Below are 24,373 nucleotides of genomic sequence, written 5' to 3' on the forward strand. Positions count from 1 at the left end.
GAGCACTTCAAGGGAAAACAGTTTTCTGAAGGTTCAATTGGTTGGGGTTGCTGAGCTCCCCAGACAGTTCATAGCCAGGCTGTTGTGCCTCTCTTCTTTTCTCTCTTTTGAAGCACATATGAAAAAAATATTAAAAAAAGCTGAACTTCGTTTCCTGAAAATTCCTTGCATCCTGTTTCTGATCTGAGGACCATAGCCCTCTCACTGCTTGTATCAAGGGGGGAGTGACTGATGTAGGGAGCCAGGGCAGTGAAATTCTTTGGGGGCACCAGAAATGTGGCTGTGCTGAGGGGAGAGCAGTGTTCAGAAAGGGGAAAGAGTTGTCCTTCCCCCCCACCCCCTGTGAGTAACCCATTCTTCTGTTATGGTTTTAATATGCATTTGTAATTACCTTTACTAAATAGCACACCATAAAGCTTTGGTTATATATTAAATGTAAACTGAAAGGAATGTAAACATATGTATTGTTAATTATAAATAGATAAGTAATGGCATAATAGATACAAAAAAGTCTTATTCAGATGTATCAGTCATTTTACATTATCCACAAACTGTCGCATGATAGAGTAGATTTTTGTCTGAATATGTGAATAACTTGACTTGCGTTTATCTTTTTACATATTTAATAAAAAAATATATGTTAAAATCTGTCTAGCTCTAGAGACTATTCGGAACATTCTAAAAGAATAATTTTCTGGATTAAATGCATATTTTTGATTCATCAGGGGCTGCATATGGGAGCAGGAAGAAAAAGGCAGCTGCTTTAAAAACCCAGAAGTCCACTTACGCTGCGTGTGTGGATAGCATCTGTTTCCCCAAGAGCTCAGCAACTGTATTCTCTTTTATAAATCAAAACAGAAAATCCATGTATGTATGTATGTGCATGTAAACAGCACATTTTTCTTTATGGTAAATGCTTTCAGATTTTGGAGTGCTAACTCCCTTGGGTATCAGTCCAAAGCAAAACTGGCAAGCAGCCAGGAGGCAAAGAGAGCACTACAGAAAGGTACCCAAGCTCCCAGTGGGCTTCCTTGCAGTGGCCAGGTATTTAGGGATGAATCTTCAATGCAGTACCTAAAAGCCACCTAGATTTTAGATTAAAGTATGAGGTTTTGTTGGGAGAGAAGGGGCAAAATTCACTGTAGTTCTCACAGCTCTGGTCTTTTGTAGCTGCAGTAGTTGCTGCTCTGGGGCAGGAGTTCTGAGCCTTGGATCAGGACCCTTTTCCTCTGTGTTGAAGTGACCCCATTGTGAGCCACCAGCCTGCACCCCGCTGCTCCAGGTATCCCTGGGCCTCTGACAAAGGAGGGGAGGACGAAGCAGAGACCAGAGGAGCCAGTTTCCAACCCAGGCGTTCAAACCTGCAAGAGCAGCTCTTGTTTAGCTGCTTTTCATAAGAACAGGAGGAAGGCATGTCCTTGGGTTAGTGCAAATGCTCTAAAGCATAAAAAAATGATATATTTTCCAATTCAGATAGTTGAAAACTTTCTGCCATAATGTGACCAAAAAAATGTATTGTCAGACTGATAGGTCATCTACATACATGACTTTGCAAAATAAATCTGTGACCATACAGCCCTATGAGCAAAGGCATTTTTCTTCCTTTTCATTGAACCAGTTGTCATCTATGACAGCTAACAATTCAATAGACACACTGTGCAATACATTATCTCTTTTTATACTTGTCTTTATACAGATTGTAGTGACAAATTGCTTTAAAGAGGAAAAAGAAAGTTATTTGCCATGTTTTCATGTAGAAGGTGAAAAAGCTGGCTGGAGATTATTGCCCTTTAAAAGTGATACTCAATTTCTCTTTAGTAACGTACAAGTGCAGGTTGTGGTAGTTCAAGTTTTATAATTTCATTTAATAAATATTTCTAAATACTCCATTCCATTGCATCAGATTGCACTGCTTCTGTGACCCTTATTTCCAGCTGTTTCCTAAATAAGTGCAAGACAGATGGAAAAAGGAAGCCTGTCCACAGAGTTTCTCCTTATGACCACATTCAATTTGGAGCTATTTTTGTTTATTGTTTCCCAATCATTTTCTCACCAGAGTTTCCTCAATGCTTGTGATGGAAAGGTGAAACACAAAGTGCCCTTAAAAAGCAGGTGAGACTTTTGTGGCAGTGTATCAGGTATGGATGTAGTATTTAACTTCATCAAATGTTGAGACTGCTGGGTGCATGCAGCAACACCAAACTCGTCACTCCCCCCCAAATACAGTCAGAACTACCTTTTTTGGTAAACCTCATCAAATAAAGAGACTTCAGACTTACTCCAGGGGAGTCCTTGGGCAGTTGGGAACACCTCTGTGGACACTCCATGTTCTCTGGGCATCACACAGGGTAAAGGCATGGCTGCCACACCGGTGGGAGGAAGCCTGGGAGATGCCTCCTGTGCAGAACCACAGCAGTGCCAAAGGGCATCCTCCCTTCCCTGCCTGGCTCTTGGCAAAACCTCTGACTCTGCATTACAGCATGACCTGTCCCCTCTGCCTGACTCACACCTGGAGCTGCTTGAACTGTGACTCACCTGATGTTTGTTTGGGGGGTGGGACTCTCAGTGTGCTTGTTTGGTAGATGGAACATGGATTCTTTCAAACCTGAAGGGACTTTCCAATATTTCTGCTTTGTGAACAGGGGAAGCTGATGTGCAGGCTTGTCCCCTGGTGCCTCTGCTAAGGGCTGCCTGGGGAAATCAGCCCTGCTGGTGTTGTCATAGGGCAACTGCTGTAACAGGCAGTACCAGCTTAAGCTGAAGCTGCTCATACAACTTGCCAGTGGCTCAGCTGAAAATATCAATAGGAGCTACTGATGTAAGGGTAAGTTAACTGGGGGGCAAAAATGATCAGGCTAGTGATAAACCCACAGAAACAGTCTAAGAACTGAAAACGATGAAGACTCAGCTCAGCAGCTCAAAAACTGCACTTCCACCTGGCTTCTGGCAAGTGAGATGGTTAAATAGTTAATAAATGTGCCAGGCTGTCAATCACATCCCTCTGTGCTTACCTTGGGGAAGTGGACAGATTGTTTAATTAGTGCTTCAAGGCCACAAAAGCCCTCTGGCTAGGGCAGCTTCTGAAAAGACATGAAACTCAAATTCTTACTCCCTCTCCAAGGCACACAGAAAACCCACGTGTATTATAGATAAAGGGAGCAGTTTACATCTGCATGCAAACATGTTATGTTTTAAAAAAAAATAATTCTTGTTTCTTTTTCCTATGGCATTTTCCAAAACCACAAGAATTTGCTTCAAGCACACAGGCAAATAATGACTTGTTTAGCATTTTGCACTGGTAGATGATGTTGGACTGAAACTAGCTTTGAAGAGAAATATGCAAATCTTCGAAGGTTCGCTGGCCAAATTTATTTTCAGCTGTTTACCTTTGTAGGCTATATTGTTTGTTGCTACTGAAATATAAACAATGTGCTTGTTACTGCCTAGAAAATAAATAGAAGGGCCAGCTGCTGCTGTGTTAAGCCTACATTTCTGACAGGTCAGCTGAGACTCAATGCTGAGAATGGGGAAAAAACTGTATGTTTCAAAAGCACTTTACTGTACCCGTAGCTTTCTGAGCTCATTCTCTTGTCTTCACACATTCAAATGAGGTGAGGAAAAGACTAAATGTGCATAAGCCTTTCAGGAGGTTGTGTGAAAGAAGAGAGCTGTGAGAAAATTAAATACAGCAAATGAAGCAGGCACAGATGTGTGAGTGGGAAGGATGCGCAGGGAGGGTTTGCATTGCTGGGGTCCCACTGGTGACTAGGCTGGGTTAAACCAGTGCAGGTTATAAACCACCAAGGATCTTGTGTAGCCCAGCATGCATTGATCCAGGACTTTGGACACAGTGGTAAGGCAGAGGAAGACAAAAGAGAGGCAAGTAACATGGCTTGGTAAAAAGAATAAATATCAACAGAACAACTTGGTAAAGTTCTCTGCTGGACAGGCATCTTCCTCTGAGATGAGGCATCTGGCTGCATAGCTCATTGTTGCAGTGGTTCAGATATCTGTACTATTCTATTCTTTGGTTATTTTAATCAGATACATTCCAACTATTTATCACATCAGAAGAGCTGCAAATCTCCATGTCAAGTGTTCCAGTCTGATCGTAGTGCAGGTGTTCACTCTTGGACACGTTTCTTCAGGGAGAAGATGTAAATGTTCAAGTGCTCGCTCAGCTGCCGACCCTAAAGAGAAATCACAGAGATTAGTAACCTGCTTTGTATCTGCTTCACAATTCACTGCCTCTCCTCTCCCAGTAAGAGTGGTGGGACCTAACCGCAGTCCTCACATAGTTGGGGATCTCTGAGTACACGGGGACCTGTAAGTATTCAAACAAGAGAGCTGTTTTCCTTACATTCCTCTTGCAACACACTGCTGGGAAGTTAAATGGCTACAGACTGGATTCACAGATGACATAAGCTGTGATGGAGCTGGACCCCTCTGTCAATTGTGAATTTTGACCAGGTATTTCCATTCTGACCCCCACCAACAGGCCCATGTCAATGCTCAGGTAGACTCTACTATGCCACCAATGTCTGCTGACAAATGGCTGCTTTCAAAGAAAAATCCTTATATCCCATTGCTGTGGCTTAAATAAAAGAACACTGACCAGCTCCCTCTGAAATGAGACCTTTACCATGCAAGATGTTTTATCTAAAAGCTCAAGCCCTTAAAACAGTTGCTAAAGGATCATTTCACAATTTAGAAAAGTGGGCCTCAACAAAGTAAAAATTTAAGCAGTAGTTCAGATGACAGTGACAAGACTGAGATGTAGCAGACACAAAAATGTGTTGGTAAGATTGAATGAACTGGAAAACTATTCATGTCACCAGCTTGAGAGATGCTAGCAGAGGGCCAAGAAAATTGGGACAGCTATTTTGCCTGCAGATTCAAAGCAAAGTTGACCTTATTTTATTATTTCTATTTATGTCACTTTGCATTTTACCTTCCTATTTTTCAATCAAGTGACCTTAGGAAGAAGAAAGGCAAAAGAAAGAGAGGTGGATGCATTCATGCCTCATGGGTCGACGGCTACGTAAAACCAGTCTATAAATATTCTAATTCTGATGGGCCTAAAGCCGAAACCAGTTGGCTACATTGGAATAATTCAAGTCACTGAAGTTGCTGCCCATGCAAAAAGGCATTGCCTCCTGCAACAAAATGGTTTGGTTTTTTTTAACTTTAGACTAAATAACACAATGCAAAGGACTAAAAAAAACCCCAGTGTAAACATCCAGACTCCCAGACAATGCCCCAACCAGAAACTGTTTCCAGACCCCTCTGCTCACCACGCAGACGCCGTAGTGCACGTGGGCAGCCGTGACCAGGGTGGTGAACATGGCGAGAACCAGCTTCCTCCATGGGGCCCAGCAGCCCCAAGATGGCCGCGTACACCACCAGCGCCAGCGGGAACAGGAACCAGTGGAACAGCTCCGGGCGCGTGCTGCTCATCTGGCAGATGATCACCTTGCACTGCCGGAGCAAAAGGGGCCAGGTGAGAAGTGCTGGGCCAGCCCCGAAGGTCTAAGGAAAAGTATTTCCATTTTCTCCATGGGTTGCTTTGGGTGAGAGGGAAACAAGGCTGCAGTTCAACATGGGGCTGGTTTCTGGTGAGAAGGCTGCTGTAGGCACGCACCTTTGTGCCTCACTGAGTCCTGAAGGACATTATTACAGTTTAAAATATACCTGTGGAAACCACAATATTTCTGTCTCTGCTCTGAGGTGCCCTGACCCACATGGGAGCACTGACTTTGACCCTCATTCATAAAGAAAGTTTCCTAGACTTCAAGATAGACTAGAATCCACAAAAGTGTGAAATAGATTATAGAGAGTAGTGTAGGTGTATCACTTGGTGAGAAATGTAGATTTTGGGATTTTTAGTCTGCTGTGGATGGAAGCAAGATGGAGGGCACAGGGTGTCATCCTGGGTTTCTTCTTCATGCTTCTTCTTCCTTCTTCTTCTTGGGTTTGGGTGGCATTTTGTAATTGGGCAGAAAAGTCTGCATTGCAGGCTCTGTGGGATCAGTTATTAGGTTAAAAGGAAAAATAATCTAGGCGTCAGTTCTTAATTGGATAGTTTAGTCTTAAAATACCTTGTAACAAGAGATTGTGAGCCATTTTGTGCCTTCTAATGAAAAGCTGTCAAACTCACAGTAGTGAGAGTGTTTTACTGATAAGAAATAATAAACACCTGAGTCCAAACATGAACTACCATCTCAAGTGCCTTCAATCCAGACCCAGAGAAACCAACAACTGGTACCCCAACATACACCCTTTCCTAGAGACAGTGTTCTGATACACTTGATAAGCGGAAGCACATCTTCACAAAAGGGGAATTTGTTTGCCACCTTATGTTTTCACAGGGGCTCAGAAAGTTGTGATCTCAACTCAAATGTGCCACCACCTAATTAATCACTGGGAGAGTGTGCTGGTATTTTAATCATGAAGCCTGACAGAAATATCTTCTGGTTCATTGTATAGAAGGGAGGGAAGACAATATACGACATTTTCACATCCTGTTTCTCTTTTCTAGCACTCCTTTATGTACTAAAACACCAATTTCTTGGCTCAATCATGGCAGTGGGCTCCCTGGAGATGCAGCTGGGGGCCCAGAGAAAGGGATCCTACTCAGAATGATGGAAAAAATGAATATGTGGTGCATGGTTTAACTAAAGACAATTAGCTTAATTCTACTGAGTTCTGGAAACATAATGAGACTAATTCACTTGAAATTCAGTATTTTAAAAGCAATTAAGCACACCAAAGTGTTTTGTCTGGCTTAGGCTCCTTAAGAAATGTGTCTCATATATATCATGCCCATTACAAAAAAGTAAAGGAATTCAGGCACATCTGAAATATTTTATTGATTTAAGTTTCACTCAAAATTGAAATGTGGTTAAAAATAGTTTTTATGTACCCTGAAAACAGCAGAAGAATGAAAAACTCATTCCCTGTGCAGTGCCTGAAATCTTATGACAGCAGCAGTAGGAGTCTGACCATAGGAAAGAAATACTGGCTTTACTGCCTGTGCTGTGGAAACTGAAGAATGCAAAAATAAACCATGAAAAAATAATTAACTTTGAATAGTGGAAGAAGTAGGCCTTTGTACCTAATGTTAATATTTTCACTTATATTCTCAGTATTGATTGTGATTTTTTTTAAATAACACTGATTTTATGAGTCCTTTGGGAATCATTCCAGAGGGTAACATAAATTGCTAAAGCAATCTATAAGCTGTAATTTTTCTGCCTACATAACTGAACCTGACCATAGGTTGCATTTCACATTGTTTTAAACCATTGTTAAACTTACACATTTGGGTGACCAAATACATGGTCAAAGGCATGAGAAGTTCCAGATACTGGAACTGGGATGGCAGCTAGAGAGCCATGCTCTGCAGTTTGTGGTCTGCAGAACAGGTAATGGAAACCCAATGTGTCAGGCTATCATGAGAAGAAAAGTATTGCCATGACAAGCCTTCCTCTGATGCTGGAGGGAACATGTCTAAGGAACCAGAAGAGGTGAAAGGAAATGCAGGCTTGATTTTCAACTCTAGAATGTTACAAATTCCAACTAACACCCATACATTTTTAATGCTTGCTTTTAAAATGTTAAAATGTTCAGCTAATATGTGTACATTTTTAATTCACATGAGCCTCCAACACTGCAATATATGCTTTGGGAAAATAAAAAACAAAGCCTGAAGAATACATATTGCACTCAGTCACTGATAAACTGCAGCCTGTAAAGAAACCTCTGGTTTGTCTTACTAATTTTCTTCTGCAAGCATCCTGCCACAATCACTCTTGGTTGGTTAAGATGTATGTGCAGAATGTGCCATCTGCCAAACTCTGAAAGCATTTTCCCTGCTGGCATGAAGCAATTGTATTTCTCATTTTGGAATCCCCACTATTCTCTTAAGAAAAAGGGGTAGATTAGGTAATGAATAATGCATACAACAAAACACATCTGAAAATCAAGTCATTTTGTGAGATTAAGTCCTTAAGATGGAACTATTTGATTTGTGACCCTCAGAAATGTACATTTATAGGATATATCTAACAAACATCACAATTATAACTTTTTTTTCCCATTCCTGAATTCATATTTCTAAAGGGGCTATACTTTCTCTTTTAAAACCTCACATTTTTGAAGACGTGTCTCATAGTGCAACACACTTCTAGCCTTCCACTTTTTAAACTGGATCTAGCATTGCTCAATGGCAAGATTTTAGATGGAGTTGGAGTCTATTTTCCTAAGATGACACTACTCACTATCCTCTAGGGTATTTTTGCTTAAATGCAAGAACACCTTTCTGCTTGCCTGCTCTCCTGGCTTCCCCCAGAGAAGAAAGCCCTGGGTTACCTGCAGGGCTCAGCACCCACCACTGCCTGGCTGCCCCTGCTAGAACTGCACAGAGGTTTGTGTTGTCCCTTGGGAATGAAAGGGGGGAAACTGGTCACCATGACGTGGTACAGGAGAAACTAATCCATGAGCAGAGAGCCATCACAGGCCCCTACAGCTCTCCACATCTTTCCCTAAAACATTCTGTCACTGGTACAGCCTTTTTCTGAATGGTGATGGGAAAATGTAGGACCAGCTGAACTGCAGGATACAGGAATGCATGGACCATTGTAATGGACACAAGAGCAGGGGAAAGCTACAAGTCCTCCACTCTGGCTAGTAAATCTGTGCCAGTGCTGACTTTTCTTTTACTTTGATAAATCCCCTGTTCTGCCTGTATGCTGGGGAGTATCTGTTATATTTCTGGAAGTAAGGCATCCCTAGGGTTTTCATAAACCCTCAGAAAACAAACCAGAACCCTCACAGAAGTGTTCCACTGTGGCTGAGGAGGTATCTCAGTACTGTAAGTGTCCCCACTCCAGACACGTGTTGTGGTGTATTTTTATGAGACATAGTGTAACACTGAGGTAGAAGAGCTGTGTGGCACTGCTGCTTTTAGCTACATTTTCTGCTCCCTTCTGCTTATTCACAGAAAAATAGAAAGCTATCTCTAAACAATACCACCACCTCAAATATACTTACAATAACATTTGAGAAAGTAACCCCAACCATCCATAAAAACAGTCTGGGTTGCTTTGCTAATATGTTGCTTGGAGATAAAACCACCCAGACTGTAAGAAGAATGAACAGCAACAGAGGTGACACAAGAGGTAGCAGTCCTTCATACAGAGAATCATTCTTCAGTGTTTTCTTTAAATGTGCTCTGGAAATAAATACAATAATTTTGTAGAGAAAGTCATTTTATCCATTCTATTTCTACACAGTAACCTCCAACTCTAGACCAAACTCAGCCCAAGAATTCCTCTTGCAACCAGTGCAAATGTGCTAGATACCAGACATTTTACAAGAAATTGTAGTATATTTATTTCTGGGGTTAAAATATACTGATTTATTCACATAGCTCTTGATCAACTTTGCTTGCTCACCATTGTCTGGCAAAGGACCAGTAAACTCACACAAAGTGAGCTGCAGTACTCTCAAGCATGCAGATGTGTGTGAATTCAAAATCTGTGGTTTTAGAGGATGAAACTTCTAACATGAGACATAAACTTGTTTAAGTTTCAGTACACCCCACGTTTTCAGCAGCAGCAGAGTGAAGCACATGGCTGGCAGGTATTGCATTGTTTAAGTCTGTAGGTCATGCTGCTTGAGGATCCTGTACTTTAGGATTTAGGTACTTTAGCCCAAATATAGCCTAAAAGGGAGGCTTTTTGGCTAATTAGAACACAGAAAAAATTAATGATACATTGTATTTTCTTGGGCATTTTAAGCTGTTTTTTAAAATAGTAAATTATTGCATTTTCTGTCAGCTGGGAAATGGAAACTCTAAAAGTTCACTACCACTAAACCATTCCTTCATACAGCTGGTTCAGAAGAGCAATTCTGTGTTTGAAATGTACTGGGAAATGTCCTGTTTAAAATCTTTGAACATATATATTTATAGAAACAGCTAGACAAAAATCCAAGAAATATCTTTCTCATGACAAAAAGGAATCACCTACTCCTAAAATAACAACTGAGAACAGGCATCAGGATGAAAAAAGAGAGGGGATGATTGGAAAACTCAAATCCTTCATCACCAAAGAGCTCGTGCATGCATCATTCAAGTAAACTTGACTGGTAGTTTAAAATCTTTTGTGCTCTTCTCTTCAGAGAAATGACAAGCCTAGCAGAAGGCTTGAGAGGAACCATGTCAAGTGATGACTTGAAAAGGAAAATATTAAACAAAAGTCCTGAGAGGAAAGGAAGGAAACCAAACCCTCAATGCTCATTGGGGTAAAGGCTGCTCCTGCCAGGGGCTGACATGCACAAGGTGCTTCCCTCCTCCCCTCAGTCATTCCCAAACAAGATTTCCTTGCATGGCTGGTTCCCAGCCCCTGCCCCACAGCCCAGCCTTTCTGCAGGTCCTCAGCCTTTCCTGCCCCACATCTCCCAACTCTCCACACTTCCTGTCCCAAACCTGGGGCTGTGCATGCCTCTGGTAACTGCACTGAGTGCCACCACACAAAAAGGGCTGTGTAGGAGAGATGAGGCTTTGTCTTATAGAAACTCTAAAATTTAAATGTTAATATTAGTTTCCACTAATTCCTGAAGACAGGCAGTGACAGTCCCTCCTCCAGGACACTTAGGACCAGGGAGACCTGAAGTGACAGATGAGTGAAATGAGCTAGCAAATACTAGGGGAAGGCAGGCAGCATTAATAAAAATAGGCCATTGGAATATGAACTAACTGAATATAAAATTCTTGGGTGCAGCAAGCCAGTTCTTAGATGTAATCACAGCTTGCCGCCTGCCTAGCTTACATCTGATAGCAATTATCTGCAGACTGCATACAGAGGAGAGTTTTACAGAAGGACCAGGAAGACAATTAAGTACTTCATAGAGTGCAGGATGGTCAGCTACAGCATTCCACCCAGCACAGGCAGAAGTTACAAATCACATTTGATTGCAAATTAAACGCAGTGTTTTTTACTACAGAGCCTTTATCAGTTTACTGTGCAGGACCACTGTGAGCTGCCTGGTAAACAGCAAGTGAAAGGAAAAGGAGAGAGTTGTAAACATGAAAAAGAAACCAGTCAGATTCTGAAAACTCACCAGCAAAACCTTTGCTACATTATCAGGACAACATCTGGATGAAAGAAGCTAGTCTACTTCAAGCATTACATTTATTTGTAAATGAGGAAACCATTAAATACACAGAATTAAACAGGAGGTGATAGAACTTATTTAATGTTAATTAACTTACCTGTGAATGTTGTATAGTGTTTGTGGAAATGATAGAAACAAACTGAAGCCTGGAAGAGAAAAACATTAATATGTAATTCAACACTGATGACCTCAGTGGTTTTTCATATGATAACAGACCTTGTGTACTATTCTAAAAATGATTTGGTATTCCTGTACTCATTACAGGATATGAACTAAGGTTGGGGGCTTTAGGCAATAATAAAACTGTCCTCTTTTTTTCCCAAAAGCTAGCTGCTGGAAATAGTTGCTGATACAGAATTTCCTGTGTAATGAGTGACAAGACCAGAATTTTAAAAAAAAATTTCTGATATAGCTAATTGATAGGATCAATTGTTTTTCATACAGGTTTGTCTGCTGGACCCAGAACAGCCCTACTTTTCATGAGCTCCAATTTATCTAGGAAAACCTGAGTCTAACACCAAAAGCCTTCCAGTGGAATACAGAAAGACAATAAACTTCAAGCTGGGCTGTTCACATTAGTGGGGAAATAAGTTTATAGTTCAAAATATAAAGGGTCAATTAATGATCTGTTTTGATAATACAATAGCTGAAATTAATGTTTTTTTATGGCATGTCCATTATTTGAACAAGTGAGAATTTTTGACTTCTTTTTTAACACAGCTGTGGTGTTTCTGGAGCTCAGCTTTAACCCACAAAGCACAAGGGTTTCACCTTTGCTAATGCTGTGTGTCCCTGCACTGCTGCTGGTATTATCAACCCAGCTGCCAGCAGCCCCTGAGCTGCCTGAAGACCCAGCTGTACTCCAACACTCCCATCCAAAATACACTGGTCCACCCAAGAATCAAAGGAGACTTTCAGCAACAAGTGGAAGCTTGAGATTTAAACAAAAAAGCCACTATGTGAATCAGTCCTAACTAGGTGAAAATATGGATGACTTTTTTAATCGATGTCATTCCCTGTAGAGCTCTTTGGTTTGTACTTTCCCCCCACTTATTGTGTATTGAGAGCTTTTCCCTGGTCAATTTGCTGCTTGGAGATTGCCCTGGGTAGCACAGTTCTGCATGGTTCTTTTATTGTAGGGCATGAGACTTGGGTGTGGTGAACTAAATTAATACATAATTCCTATTTTATTATGGGCAGGAAAAGCACTCTGATGTGTTAAACTTTCTGGTTTTGACCAAAAATACATCATTTAAGAAGCACTGTGCTGCCTGCAAAGAAAAGTAGAAAACTTAAACCTCATTATTAGCAATATGGAGGGAAAAAATTATTAGAGGAAAGATATGATTTCAGATGATTTTGTACTGGGGCTAATGTGACATAGTAGTGTCTTGAGAAATGTGAGTGTTTACCCTTCAGTCCTCATTAAGGACATGTCCAAGTGTTTAGCAAGCCCTGGCCACAGTGGCAACTCAAGAAAAGGAAAACATGAAAGAAAATTGGAGATCAGGATTGCTGGAAAAAAAAGAAGTAAAAAGGGATGTAATAGATAATCTGTCTCTCCTGTCTTTCTGGTTATCTACTAAAGAGAGGGAAATAAAGAATTGGAAAAAAAAAGAAAAGCCAGCCTGTAAATAATTTCAGGTATTGCATTCTTTTTAATGTTTACCTTTTGGGTTTGCTTCTTAAAACAATTAAGAGCTCTGCTTCTTTTCCATGGCAGAAACTCCCTATCAAACAGCTAAGGATGTGCAATTGAAGTAATGTCCCAAGTATTTTGTCAATACATTTCTAGAATTCACAGGCTTAGTGCCTTCAGAGTGATCTGTGTTTAATGTGCACTCCAGTTAGCTGTGTTTTCTATTAGGCAGGGAGCGCTGGTTCAATAAAATCTTGCCTTACGTACAGCAGTTGCAACATCTGTATCACATTAGAGCAGACATAAGACAAAACATTGACTCTTGAGGTTAAATCTAAATTTCCTGCTGCAATCCTGAAGTTTGATTTGTTAGGAGAAAAGCAACCGAGAGGAACAGAAATAGAGACTAGACCTAGAAATAGAATTCAAAGAGCAATGGTTGCCAACAATTTGTTATTTTTATGAAGTGCCATTTTAGTTAGAAATAACACACTGACCACAAACAGTCCCCCAGCAAGCAAAAAGCCACTTTCTAAACCGGGCAGTTCCACCAGTTACTCCCCTGTATTTCTACACAGCTTTGCTTTTAGCACAGTGAGAGAGCTGAGCATGCAGCAGGGAAAGCAAAGAGTGTTCCCTGTTTCTTATGGGATTTTCAGAATTCCATCATTTCCTACAACATGTTTCCTTCCCATCTTTTTTTTTAGCTAAAGAGGCCTGGCTTGGGGGCTGCTTTTGGTACTCATTAAGTCTCCTGTTTAATTGGCATTAAGGATCCCTTTGTGCCCAGGAGCTAAACTGCTGCATCCGCATTGCTGCCATTCCCTGCTGCTCTGAGGAACAAAAGGTGCAGCCTGGAAAGCAAATCCACTGCTGGCTCTCTGGCACTCAGCCACCCAGGCACTGCCCAAGTGATCATCATGGAGCTTTTTTTTTTGATGTTGTTGTTGTTGCTTTTAATGTCCTAAAAGTACATCTTTTATTTTAAAATAATTTTTAAAATTCAATTTCAGCACATTCGATGTTTTAACACGTATGGGAAAATAGAACTCCTTCAGTGTTCTTAGAGGTAGTATACTGCTCTTCCAGGATTTTTTAGTTTCTTCTTTACTATTTTCCCATTCTTCAGCTGATTTAAAATCTGAGACCCAACTGTAAGAACACAGGCCTATATTAAAGGCAGAAATACCAAGCACAGATGGGTGGCACAGATACACAGGGAATTCTTGTGTCACGCCAGGCTGAAAGTATCAAGCCCAAATCCTCGGATTTAGGTACAATCCTATCGTCAGTCCTCTGTGTTGCACAATGTAAACTCCCTTTTCAGAGAAATAAACGTTTTTAAAGCTCTTTATTAGGAATTATTTTGTCCATATTAAAAAATGCCAAGCATAAGCATAAACAAACAAACAAATCCCAATGAATTCAGAAATTCGGGATTAAAGACATATTAGAAGTGAAGAAATGAAGGCATTATCCTGTTTTCCAAATATGTACGTGTATAAAAGCAGATACACACACAGATATGCATATATGTGCACATTATATATATACATATATATATATGTGTATATATACCTATATATATGTATATATGTGTGTGTATATATATATATATATATATATATATATATATATACACATGTGTATAAAAGTGAGCAAAAGGCAATTCCCATCAATCTTAAGGACAACTTTAGATTTCATTTAGTGCTTTCAAATTCAATTCCAAACCGATAAGATGTTGTGATATAACTGAATAAATTAATAATAATTTAAAAAAGCTAGCACACAATGGATACCATGATACCTTGTCACCCATGTTATTTGGAGTGACAGTAATATATTTTAATTATGTGAGGGCATTTTAAATGCTCATGTAACTAAATTGAAAGACTGCTGAAGATCTACAGGCAGACATGTTGTTTCCATGACATGCTGCAGTTACTGTGACTGTTGTACCTGATTTAATTCAGGCATTTCTGCAAAATACAGACTTGGTCATTGTAGAGAAAGAGAGGGTATGGCCAGGAACAAACTGCTGACACTACTGTCAGCTCCAGAAAATGCTATTTCAGTACCCAACAGCCCCATGCTGTCACTCAGACAAAGCAAACAGCCTGATGCAGGTAGCCACATTTCTGAAAACACAAAAACTCACAGACTGTAAAGACTGCTAAATAAAGTGACTCCAAGACACCTAAACCACTAAACAAGTCACAGGGCTTCAAAGGAAGGACAACCTTTGCTGTTTATCTTCTCCACACCTTTGCTATCATAAATCCCCTTTGTTTGTAAATTCCTGACAAATGAATCATCCTTAAACTGTCCTAAGAAAAGCACTGAAATTTTATTTGTTAAGAATTGGCTCTCCTGATAGCTAAAAATCAAAAATTCAAAAATGAGACAGTGCAATACAGGGATGTAATTTTAGGTGAACACTGCACTGGAAATTGTGTGAATTTGTTCAGGAAAGCACCATCCCTGCTGTGCTCCCTCCAAAAAAAAAACCACTCCCCAGAGCACTCATCCCATTTGGGAGGCAGGGAAGAGGCTGTGCAGATCTTCTGGGCATATCACAGAAGTTGACCAACTCTCTAACAACAGGTAGTTGTACTTGCATTTCAGCTTAGAAATTAAATACTATCACTCTCCTTATTCTTCAAGTGCCCACACCTCTGTATGGCCTTCTTCAGTAGACTGCTTGGCCTTTCCATCTCTAGATTAATAATCTGTCATAATCAATGTTTGCTATAAAGAAATGGGATGTTATCATTTACCTTTCTTAGCCACCAGAAAAGAAAAATTAGATTCAAAATATCCAGGCCTCAATATTAGCTTGGAAAAATATTTAAGTACTTTTTCCATGGTGTTTTTCTCAAATTCCTTGCACATTTGGAGCAGCTAGACACATGAAAATATCTGAACACACTGAATATTTAGCACACTGATCAGTGCCTTGAAGCAAGCTTCATCAAAAGGTGAACATTTTAGAAGAACTTGTTTCTGGAACAGAAGCTTTCTGTGGAATAGTGTGACCTTCTCTGGCATGTCTTGAGCAGACAATGCTTTTAATTGATTGTGCAAACACATAATTGCATTTTGAGCTGTCCACTAAAAAGTCATTATATTTTATTACTATGTAAAATGACAAACTTAAAACCACTCTGTAGCTGGGGGGGGGGAAACCTTAGAAAACAAATATATAATTTGCAGACTTAATTGAGCCTGTAAAGTCTGAATACATTAGGGTGAAAAATACACCCAAAATCCACAGTATGAAATGATTTTACAGGGATTAAGGAAACATAAGGTAAGCATAAGCACTGTCTTCATGCACAAAGGTGATGTAGGTTTTGGATGTTTAGCATCTAAGACATTTTTGGAGTATAAAGATTGTATAGGGATGCATTTATCATGCTTGTTGAAAAGAGATGTGTTTATCATGTTTGTTGATTTTATACCTTATTCTCAATGTCTAAGGAAGTACACATGGCATTTATCTCGAACTGAGCCATAAGATAACAATTAGCATTCAGAGAGATTTGGTACCAATTGAAGAATTAATTTATTAGTTTATTAGTTTATGGATGTAGCTGCTTCTTTGATGCAGCTCTGTTCAAACATCATTCTGTTTCTGGGCACAGCAAGAATTGAGCACCAGAGAAACAGCGCCTTTATTCAAAATGCCTGGACTGGCTTCCAGAAGGACTCTGCCAGGAAAGCTCCCTTGTTTGACCTTCTCCTGGGGGTCCCAGAGCCCCTGAAATGACTCCTCACACCTTAACACCACCAAACTCATTCTCACCTGTAGTCAGCATCCTGTGACACTGCTCTGCCTCTGGCCTTGAGCACTCTGCTCTTCTGGGTTATTGTTCTGACTGGTTCAGATGAGTTACTCTGAACATGAACTCAGTGACTTCTTAGAAATATATCTCAAGTGACAGGTGAGTATTTCACACCCTTTGCTTTAACAGAGCCTCGTACAATCTGTCACAACAATGCCTTAATAAATGTTGAATTGGTGACAGACATATAGAAGCCAACTCATGTTAAGCACACTTCTCAAACAGGACTGGTCAAAGCCTGTTGGAGCAATAACCTTTTGAAAACATTGCACTTAACATTTAATCATTTAGCAAGTCATCACTAGGGCAGAGCCATCAGCCACTTTGCAATGGGAACTACAGGAAATCACTACAGAATGACAACATTCCATAGGGGGCAGAAACAATTCATATTGCTTGTGACTGTGATTGACTGTGGCCTCCTAAACAGTTTCTGACACTGAAAAAGGGGCAGGCTACTGTATGAACACCCATGGCAAGGACTTGTGAGTCCTCCTTTGATAGACAGGATGTAGTGCAGTGTAAGTACAAGGCACTGGTTTAGAGGAGTAACTGTGCTGTGCTTTCCCACTATGATGGAATTCAAATAATTGGTATGTTTTAAATGTTACAGCTTGGACTCATGGTTAGTGTTTGGCTGCTATTATCTGTTCATTTATGTTTTCACTCCTCATTTTATATACTTAAGTAGCTCAGTGAAGAGTGACCCTCAAGGAAAATACTCTGTAAAAGTCAGCATAGAAACCAAACCCATGGACATCATAGGAAAAAATTCTGAACTTTGTCCCATCTCTAAAACAAAGTTTCAGATCCCTGACAGATATTAATATCCAATTCACATTTCATGTTCAAATCTGCACTTTGAGAACTAGTTTCATCTTTGCCACAGGCTTCAGTAGCAGATCTGGGCATTGTTGACCACACATAGTACACTCAAACATGACACCATGTCTGGATTACAGAATAGTCTGCCCCATGTGCCACACACTGATGAAGTATAACATATCCACTCCATGCTTAAGTGATCCTTTTCCCATGAAGTCTATTCTTGTGGTTGCAATTAATACTGAGAAGGAGCAGGAAACTGTGCATCCAGGCATCATTTTTCCAACTTGCCTTCCTAAGGAAATGAAACTGATGTGCTAACTCTGCTTGTTTGTGTACATCCCACCACAATTTCCAAGCTTTCAGTCAATTCTGAACAAAAGAATATACCAAAAGAAATTTCCAGTAAGATGCATGTCTCCATCTTCCTTTCTCCAGGAAAGGATTGCAGCCTGAATATTAGACATTATAAAATCTTCATACAGAGCAAGTATGAAGGTCCCAAACATGAGAAATGCTTCATGCAGAGCACACACCTAGAGGTCATTTAATAGCAACGTGAGGCAGAAACCATCATCAATTAGTAATGCTGCTCCCTGAACTACAGATGCCTACCTGTCAGTGAAAAATCTTCTCACAAAGTCCACAGCATCATTTGTGGTACTAGAATTTATGTGCAGAACTGACTGCTTTAAAATGCTTATTGTAAATATTTCATATTGCTCTCAACCTGATAGCACAGTGACAGGGAATGTTAGGCATTTGGGATGCCCTGGGGGGTGAAAATAAATGATAGCTCTCACCCCAATGCTGCCTTTGAAGGGACCCTAGCTAGCCAGATAATGCTATGGAGAATTGTGGTTAAATCCCAAGAGAGCTTTTGGAGTGTCATCCACAGGAGCCCTGATGAGTGCAGAGTAATTAGTTCCAGATGAGCACACAGGCACACAACTTTAACGGGGTCTGTCTGCTCCCCTACTGGGAGAGAAAAGGCATTTCTGCCTAGCAGCCCGGTCAGCTGCTCTGGAAACAGGAGAGGGACCTTCCTCATTGATTCAGGGTCCAGCTAGGTGTGTGTTTTGGAGCTGAAGGATGGAATTGCATTCACTGCCAGTGAAAATTACAGGATCATGTTTGCTGGGTAGCTGAAAAATTCCCATAAAATACTATGATGAAGTTTCTCTATTTCACAGGGTAGTCCTCTGAGGTCACTGCTCAGCAGCTCAGGACTTGGCTTTCCTACAGGTGTTCAGTATGCCAGAGAGTTCCCAGGAACATACATAAAGCTCTCTTTCCTAAAACATCTAATCTAAACACCAGTATTGCTGCACTTTTATGTATATCTTTGTGTGTTCTGGCACCTGATAAAAGCTCCCTTACTTTCAATGAGTGAGTGTCACCTGGTGATACTACAGCTTCCTCTGAAGAGGTGCTTTTGCAGAGTTCATCCTTAGGTTATACATGAGGGTGGGTTTTTTTTTTCCCAGAAAACTCCAGGAAAGACATCTAAAAAACACTCTTGTGCATCTTGTTTGGATTTGTTCCCACCACAGAAGGTAGGGGCTAAAGCCCAGCTGCTCTCGGAGAAGCGACGGCTCAGCAGCTGAACTCCTGTTGTGTACAGAACAGTAAAAGCCCCCAACAAATGCCAAGTATTGATGGAGCAGCTACAGGTTCGTTGTTAGAAGGACCACTGGTGACTACTAAATGCCATCAGATGGTTAAGCACAGCCATTTATGGTTTAATGGCTCCTCTCAGGATCCTGGGAAACTAGCTTGTAAAAAGCATCAGAGGCCCACTTTGTTTTTAACTAGCCACAAAGGCATTTAACTGAGCAAGCCAGAGGGGGCTCTCTGATACAAATGGTTCTGGCTGAGCAAGACACTCTTGCTGCAGTCTCTCTAAGGGAGAGAATAATTGAATCTTCCTGGCTGCTTGGCCCTTGGTGTAGGTTAGACAGGTACTTTTTCTGCAGTCACAGTGGGGTCCTGCAATTTACCACAAGCTTCTAAAAATTTCACATATCCCTAGTCACTGCACAAAGGCTACCCAATGATAACCACCTTACTGCTGAACTGAAATTCAAATATGAAATGGCAGTGCTTTCTGGACCAGCATGACCCTTAGTGGAAGGATACTACTTTTTCTATTTTTAAATTTAGTGTCTGATTCTAAGAGATTTACTAAGCACTATGATGATTCTGTAATATAGAGTCAACCAAGACTATTATTTTGCATACTTTAAAACCCATATTTAACTTCAACGAAGTTGCAAAGGATGCCACTGTGCATAGTGTGCTAGAGACGAGGTTTTTGGAGAAACCTTTTGGCTCCTACTTAAGCCTACTCTGCTTGGGACAATGATGGAAGAAATACTTTTCTGTGCTCACAAATCCACTCATACAAGCATACCACAGAAGACAGAAGTAGTACTTCATTCTAGTGTTAATGGAACAGTCCATCAAACCTTGCTTTGCAGCTGGTTCTGGCAGAGTATGATAAAGGATGCTCACGCCTGCAGATCTGATAACACTGAGATGCTTCCCTTCCACAAATGTTCCTACTATGTTGAACAGTTTGAATTAAACCTTCATCCATGGCTTCCCAAGTGCAAGGGAAGCCATCAGAGCAGTCCCTGAATGGGCTGTCATGTGTCCTAGTGACAGGAACCAAGCACACCAACCTGGTGTGTGCAGCACAGACCAAGTGTGTTCAGTGGGCAGGTCACTGCTAGTCCTAACACTGCCCTGACCTGCCCATTCTGGGTGAGCCAGCATCCATCTGCTCTAGGCTTGCTAGTGATTGTGCTGCTTCAAGAGCACAAATCACTCCCTGTCTACAGCAGCACCTCTGTCAAAGGTGAATAATTCACTGACTATGGAAAAGGCAACCACTGTCTTTCCCTCCTTCCTTTGTTTTTTTTTCCTCAGAGTGCCTAAATCAGGTCTGACTAGAAAAGACTGTATCGTCTTGGTCACACACTGTTGGGGTTTTTTGGGGTAAAGCACAAAACCATGTCCTTGCAGACACTGCTCATTAGAAAGCACAGCCTGAACACAGGGTCCTTTCTAACCTAGGAATTCTGCGAAAGAGTGCTGGGGCAAGAGGTGGTACCTGCTGACAACCTTGCTATGGGGAGAGGGTGGTGAGAGCACACATCAGTGCAAAATGCTCACATGGGTGACATGGGGGAAGCACCTATAACCAAGTCCTCCATTTGGCTCAAGGGCAGAAGATGTTTCTTGGGATGATAGTTTAGAGTGTTTGTGTCAAGCAGTATTGTGGTGCCCTCTTCTCACCACTTGTACGCTCATATAAAGATCTCCAAAATGCATATGCTAATTTCTTCACCTTCCAAGCAACACATCAAAGACATTGTGCATACACAGATTTTCAGCTAAGACTTCTATATTTCTAACTCATTAAAATGTAACTGCTTTTGTTCTCAGTCTTGATATGGCAGTCAAAAAACATCAATGCTCATTTCAAACTACACTGACAGTATCAAATAATGACCAAATAGGCTATTGCTGTGTATGAAAAATAAATCTCTTCTGTTTTGCAAAAGATTTCTAAAAAAGAGCTTGGAAACCACCTGGCTATTATTCATATTTACAGTTATGCATCTAAGGTTATTTAAATAATGTCTTCATTCCCTCTGTACATAATGTTTTGGAACATAATGTGCTCCAGGCCAAAACATTAAACTTAGACTATGCATAAATGTAAGTGACATTTTACCTGAGTGACATGAGGAGTTCCTGAGACTTTGGGAGCCCAGCAAGCCAGCACACTGCACTGAACTGCACATGCAGATAAGGAGTATTTTCTATTATTTGTGTGCAGCATACACTAATTCAGCAAGGAACAAATTTTCCAAAAATATCTACTTTTTAAAAGTTTTCCAGCATTAACCCTTTTAATTATTTCTATTCATGTATTTTTGGACTAGCCAACACTTACAAAAGTAAAACCAAAAAAAAAGAGGGAAGTATAAAAAATATCAAATCAAAATTATTAAAAAGCAGCACACTTTTGTATAGATCCAGACACTTACCTATAAGCAGGATAACTAATACATCTGTAATATAATAACCAAACAGCAAAGGCTTCTGCCAGACCTCCACACCAACAGTACCAGTGAGCAGATATGCTGCTATTAACACCTACAGAAAAAAAGATAACTGATTTTCAATCCTTTACATCTAAAGGCAGAGAATTTCACTTATCTTCATACAAATGCAAAAGTTAAAAAAAAAAAATCTATTAGTTACCTCCTCCTGTCCCTACTTTACCTTCTGCTGCCATGGCAAAACAATTACTTCTAAGCCGTGAAGCAAGTTGCAGGGTCACCAAGAGAATTATTTAAAATGTATGAAATATGGTAAGCAAGCAATTTCCCTGTTTCCCTGTTTTTGTATCTGTTTGTATATGGTATTACTGACTTACCTTTTCAAAATACCTAAATCCACTTTTATTGCCAGGTCTCCCCACTACACATGCACTTCCCTGTTTTTGGACACAGACTTCAGAATTAGCCATGTGGTTATTTTTGCAGCTCTGCCCTTGAACTGATCATATCAGAATAACTGAGAAGGGGGCAGAAAAACCCTAAGCCCACCTGAAACAATAATAAAAAATAATAAAACATTCCATTGAATGTGAAGAAATAAAAATATTGGGAAGGAGATGAAGTCTTCCCTGATTTTAAATTTGTTTGACTGATAACATTATTGCAGGACAAAAAAATAATCACATAGATGTCATTAGGAGTGAAAGGACACATCCACAAGACTCAGGAGCACCCAGCTAGAGGGACTGCTGCCCTTCTCTTTCTCTGGCCTGTTTTGTTCTCAGCTGTTTGGTTTTGCCATAGGACCCATAAGGGGCTGCATGTTTCATGCTACACTAGCTCTAAATGAAAATAACAATGTTAATTACAATGCCATTTAGAAAACTGCATATTCATCTATTTAATCCCATGTAACATTCAGTAACCTTTATATTTTCCACTCAATGCAGCTTCTTACTCTGGGACGAAAAAATGGTTTCCAGCTTTACTTGTGTTACAGATTTTATTATTTCTTAATTAGGTTTTTTAATACACTTTTTTTTTTCTATGCTATGTGTTTTCTCTATTTGAACTTGAACAAGCACATTTCTGGTCTTCTATTAAATTTTAACTCAAAGATGATACACTGAAAATCTCCTTATTAATTACCAGGCTTTTTAAGATCACAGATTAAGAGCAGAGTGCTGATGTCATTTAAACTTCTATTATATGTAGATAATACTACATTTGTTTCCACTTACTTCTCTGTATCTGAAACCAAGATTCTTGCCCTGTCAGTATATAGGTCTTTATGAGGTTTTGCTTGGATTTGCACTGTGGAACTGGATGTTTGAATTGCCTCTGCAAGAACAAGCAGCACAGCAGATCTGCAGCAAGGAGGAGCAGGCACCAGTGAGTGCCATTATGTCTTGGGCCACTGAAGACAGTGAGTCAAATTTTGGTCTCAGTTAAGGACACATATAATGGGTTTTGCAATCCACTGCATCAGAGCTAACATTTGGCTTCCTGAAGAAATTGTATTCAATTACACATAAGAGATGATGGATGGAATCCTGACCCCATCAAAGTTGATGGCAAAACTCCAACTGGCTTTGATGGAGCTTGAATTTACTCTCACATGTTGAATCCTGAAAAGACTTTTTTGGCAAATTATAAAAGAGGAACTTTAGCATTAACCATTATGACAGTCAGTACTTTTGGCAGGGCAGTCATGAGCATCACTGTCAGATGTCAATGCATGTCTAGGAACAGGGGTGTGGATGCAAGGGGCTCTCATAGGGAATGCCCTGCCCTGGGATTTGGTGATGCAAAACTCCCAGATTGAGATTGCCTCTTAACAGATGTAGCATATGAAAAAAAACCCACTCCTTGGCTTCCAAATTTTGGTATATTGGTTTTTAAGGACTCATCACTTCGCCTACACTGAAGCAGTCTCCAGCTTTAGAAAGCAGACCTCCTTTAGAAAGACTGAAGAATGGAAAATGGCTGTGTCCCTTGATCTAAGCTCTACTAGCAAAAAATTGAAGATTGTCAAAATAACTGGCAAAGCCTAAGTCTGTTAATCAGCTGTATAATGTGTTTTAAAGGCACTGCTGGTGGAAAAAAAAAGTAAAGCAATGTTCCTAAGTTCAACTGAATAATTTTACTTTAGAAAAGATGGCCAAGTTTTTTACTTATCTCTCTGCCATAAACCAGCTTTAGTACTTTTCAGATATAAATGTAGTCTCTAGCAAGTAAAAATAATTGCAGCCTTTTGTAAAATGAGAAGTCCAAGTTAAATAACTGTATTTGGTTTGTGTGGCCAGTTTTTGGTAGCAAAGGGGCTACAAGGGTGGCTTCTGTGAGAAGCTGCTAGAAGCTTTTCCCATGTCCAGGAGAGCCAATGGCAGATGGCTCCAGGATGGACCCACCACTGGCCAAGGCTGCACCAACCAGAAATGGTGACAATGTCTCTGGGTTAACATATTTTAAAAGGGAAAAAAACCCATATTGTACAGTTGTAATTGCTGCCAGAGAAGAAAGGAGTGAGGATATGGAAGAGGAACAGCCCTGCACACAACAAGGTCAGTGGAGAAGAAGGAACAGGAGGTGCTCCAGGCACCAGACCTGAGATTCCCCTGCAGCCCATGGTGCAGCCCATGGTGATGCAGCTGTGCCCCTGCAGCCCATGGACATCCAGGGGGGTGCAGAGATCCACCTGTAAGCCCCCACATCAGAGCAGGTGGGTGCCTGAGAGGAAGCTGTGAACCTGCGGGAGGCCCTTGCTGGAGCAGGCTCCTGGCAGGGATCTGCAGACCCATGGAGAGAGGAGC

At 40.6% G+C, this 24,373-nt stretch overlaps 1 protein-coding gene across 1 annotated transcript in view; it reads right to left on the reverse strand.

Moving 5' to 3' along the window:
- Positions 1-454: 454 nt before the first annotated feature.
- Positions 455-24,373, reverse strand: part of LOC118684370 (ethanolaminephosphotransferase 1-like) — a 56,859-nt gene continuing 32,940 nt past the window's right edge. The window contains 6 exon segments of the mRNA XM_036379188.2: positions 455-4,190; positions 5,295-5,354; positions 5,356-5,478; positions 9,052-9,232; positions 11,276-11,324; positions 21,546-21,654. Of these exon segments, the coding sequence (XP_036235081.1) occupies positions 4,125-4,190; positions 5,295-5,354; positions 5,356-5,478; positions 9,052-9,232; positions 11,276-11,324; positions 21,546-21,654 (588 nt within the window). The 3' untranslated portion in view covers positions 455-4,124.

Source organism: Molothrus ater, chromosome 1 (assembly GCF_012460135.2).
Source record: "Molothrus ater isolate BHLD 08-10-18 breed brown headed cowbird chromosome 1, BPBGC_Mater_1.1, whole genome shotgun sequence".
In the NCBI taxonomy this organism is placed as follows: Eukaryota; Metazoa; Chordata; class Aves; order Passeriformes; family Icteridae; genus Molothrus; species Molothrus ater.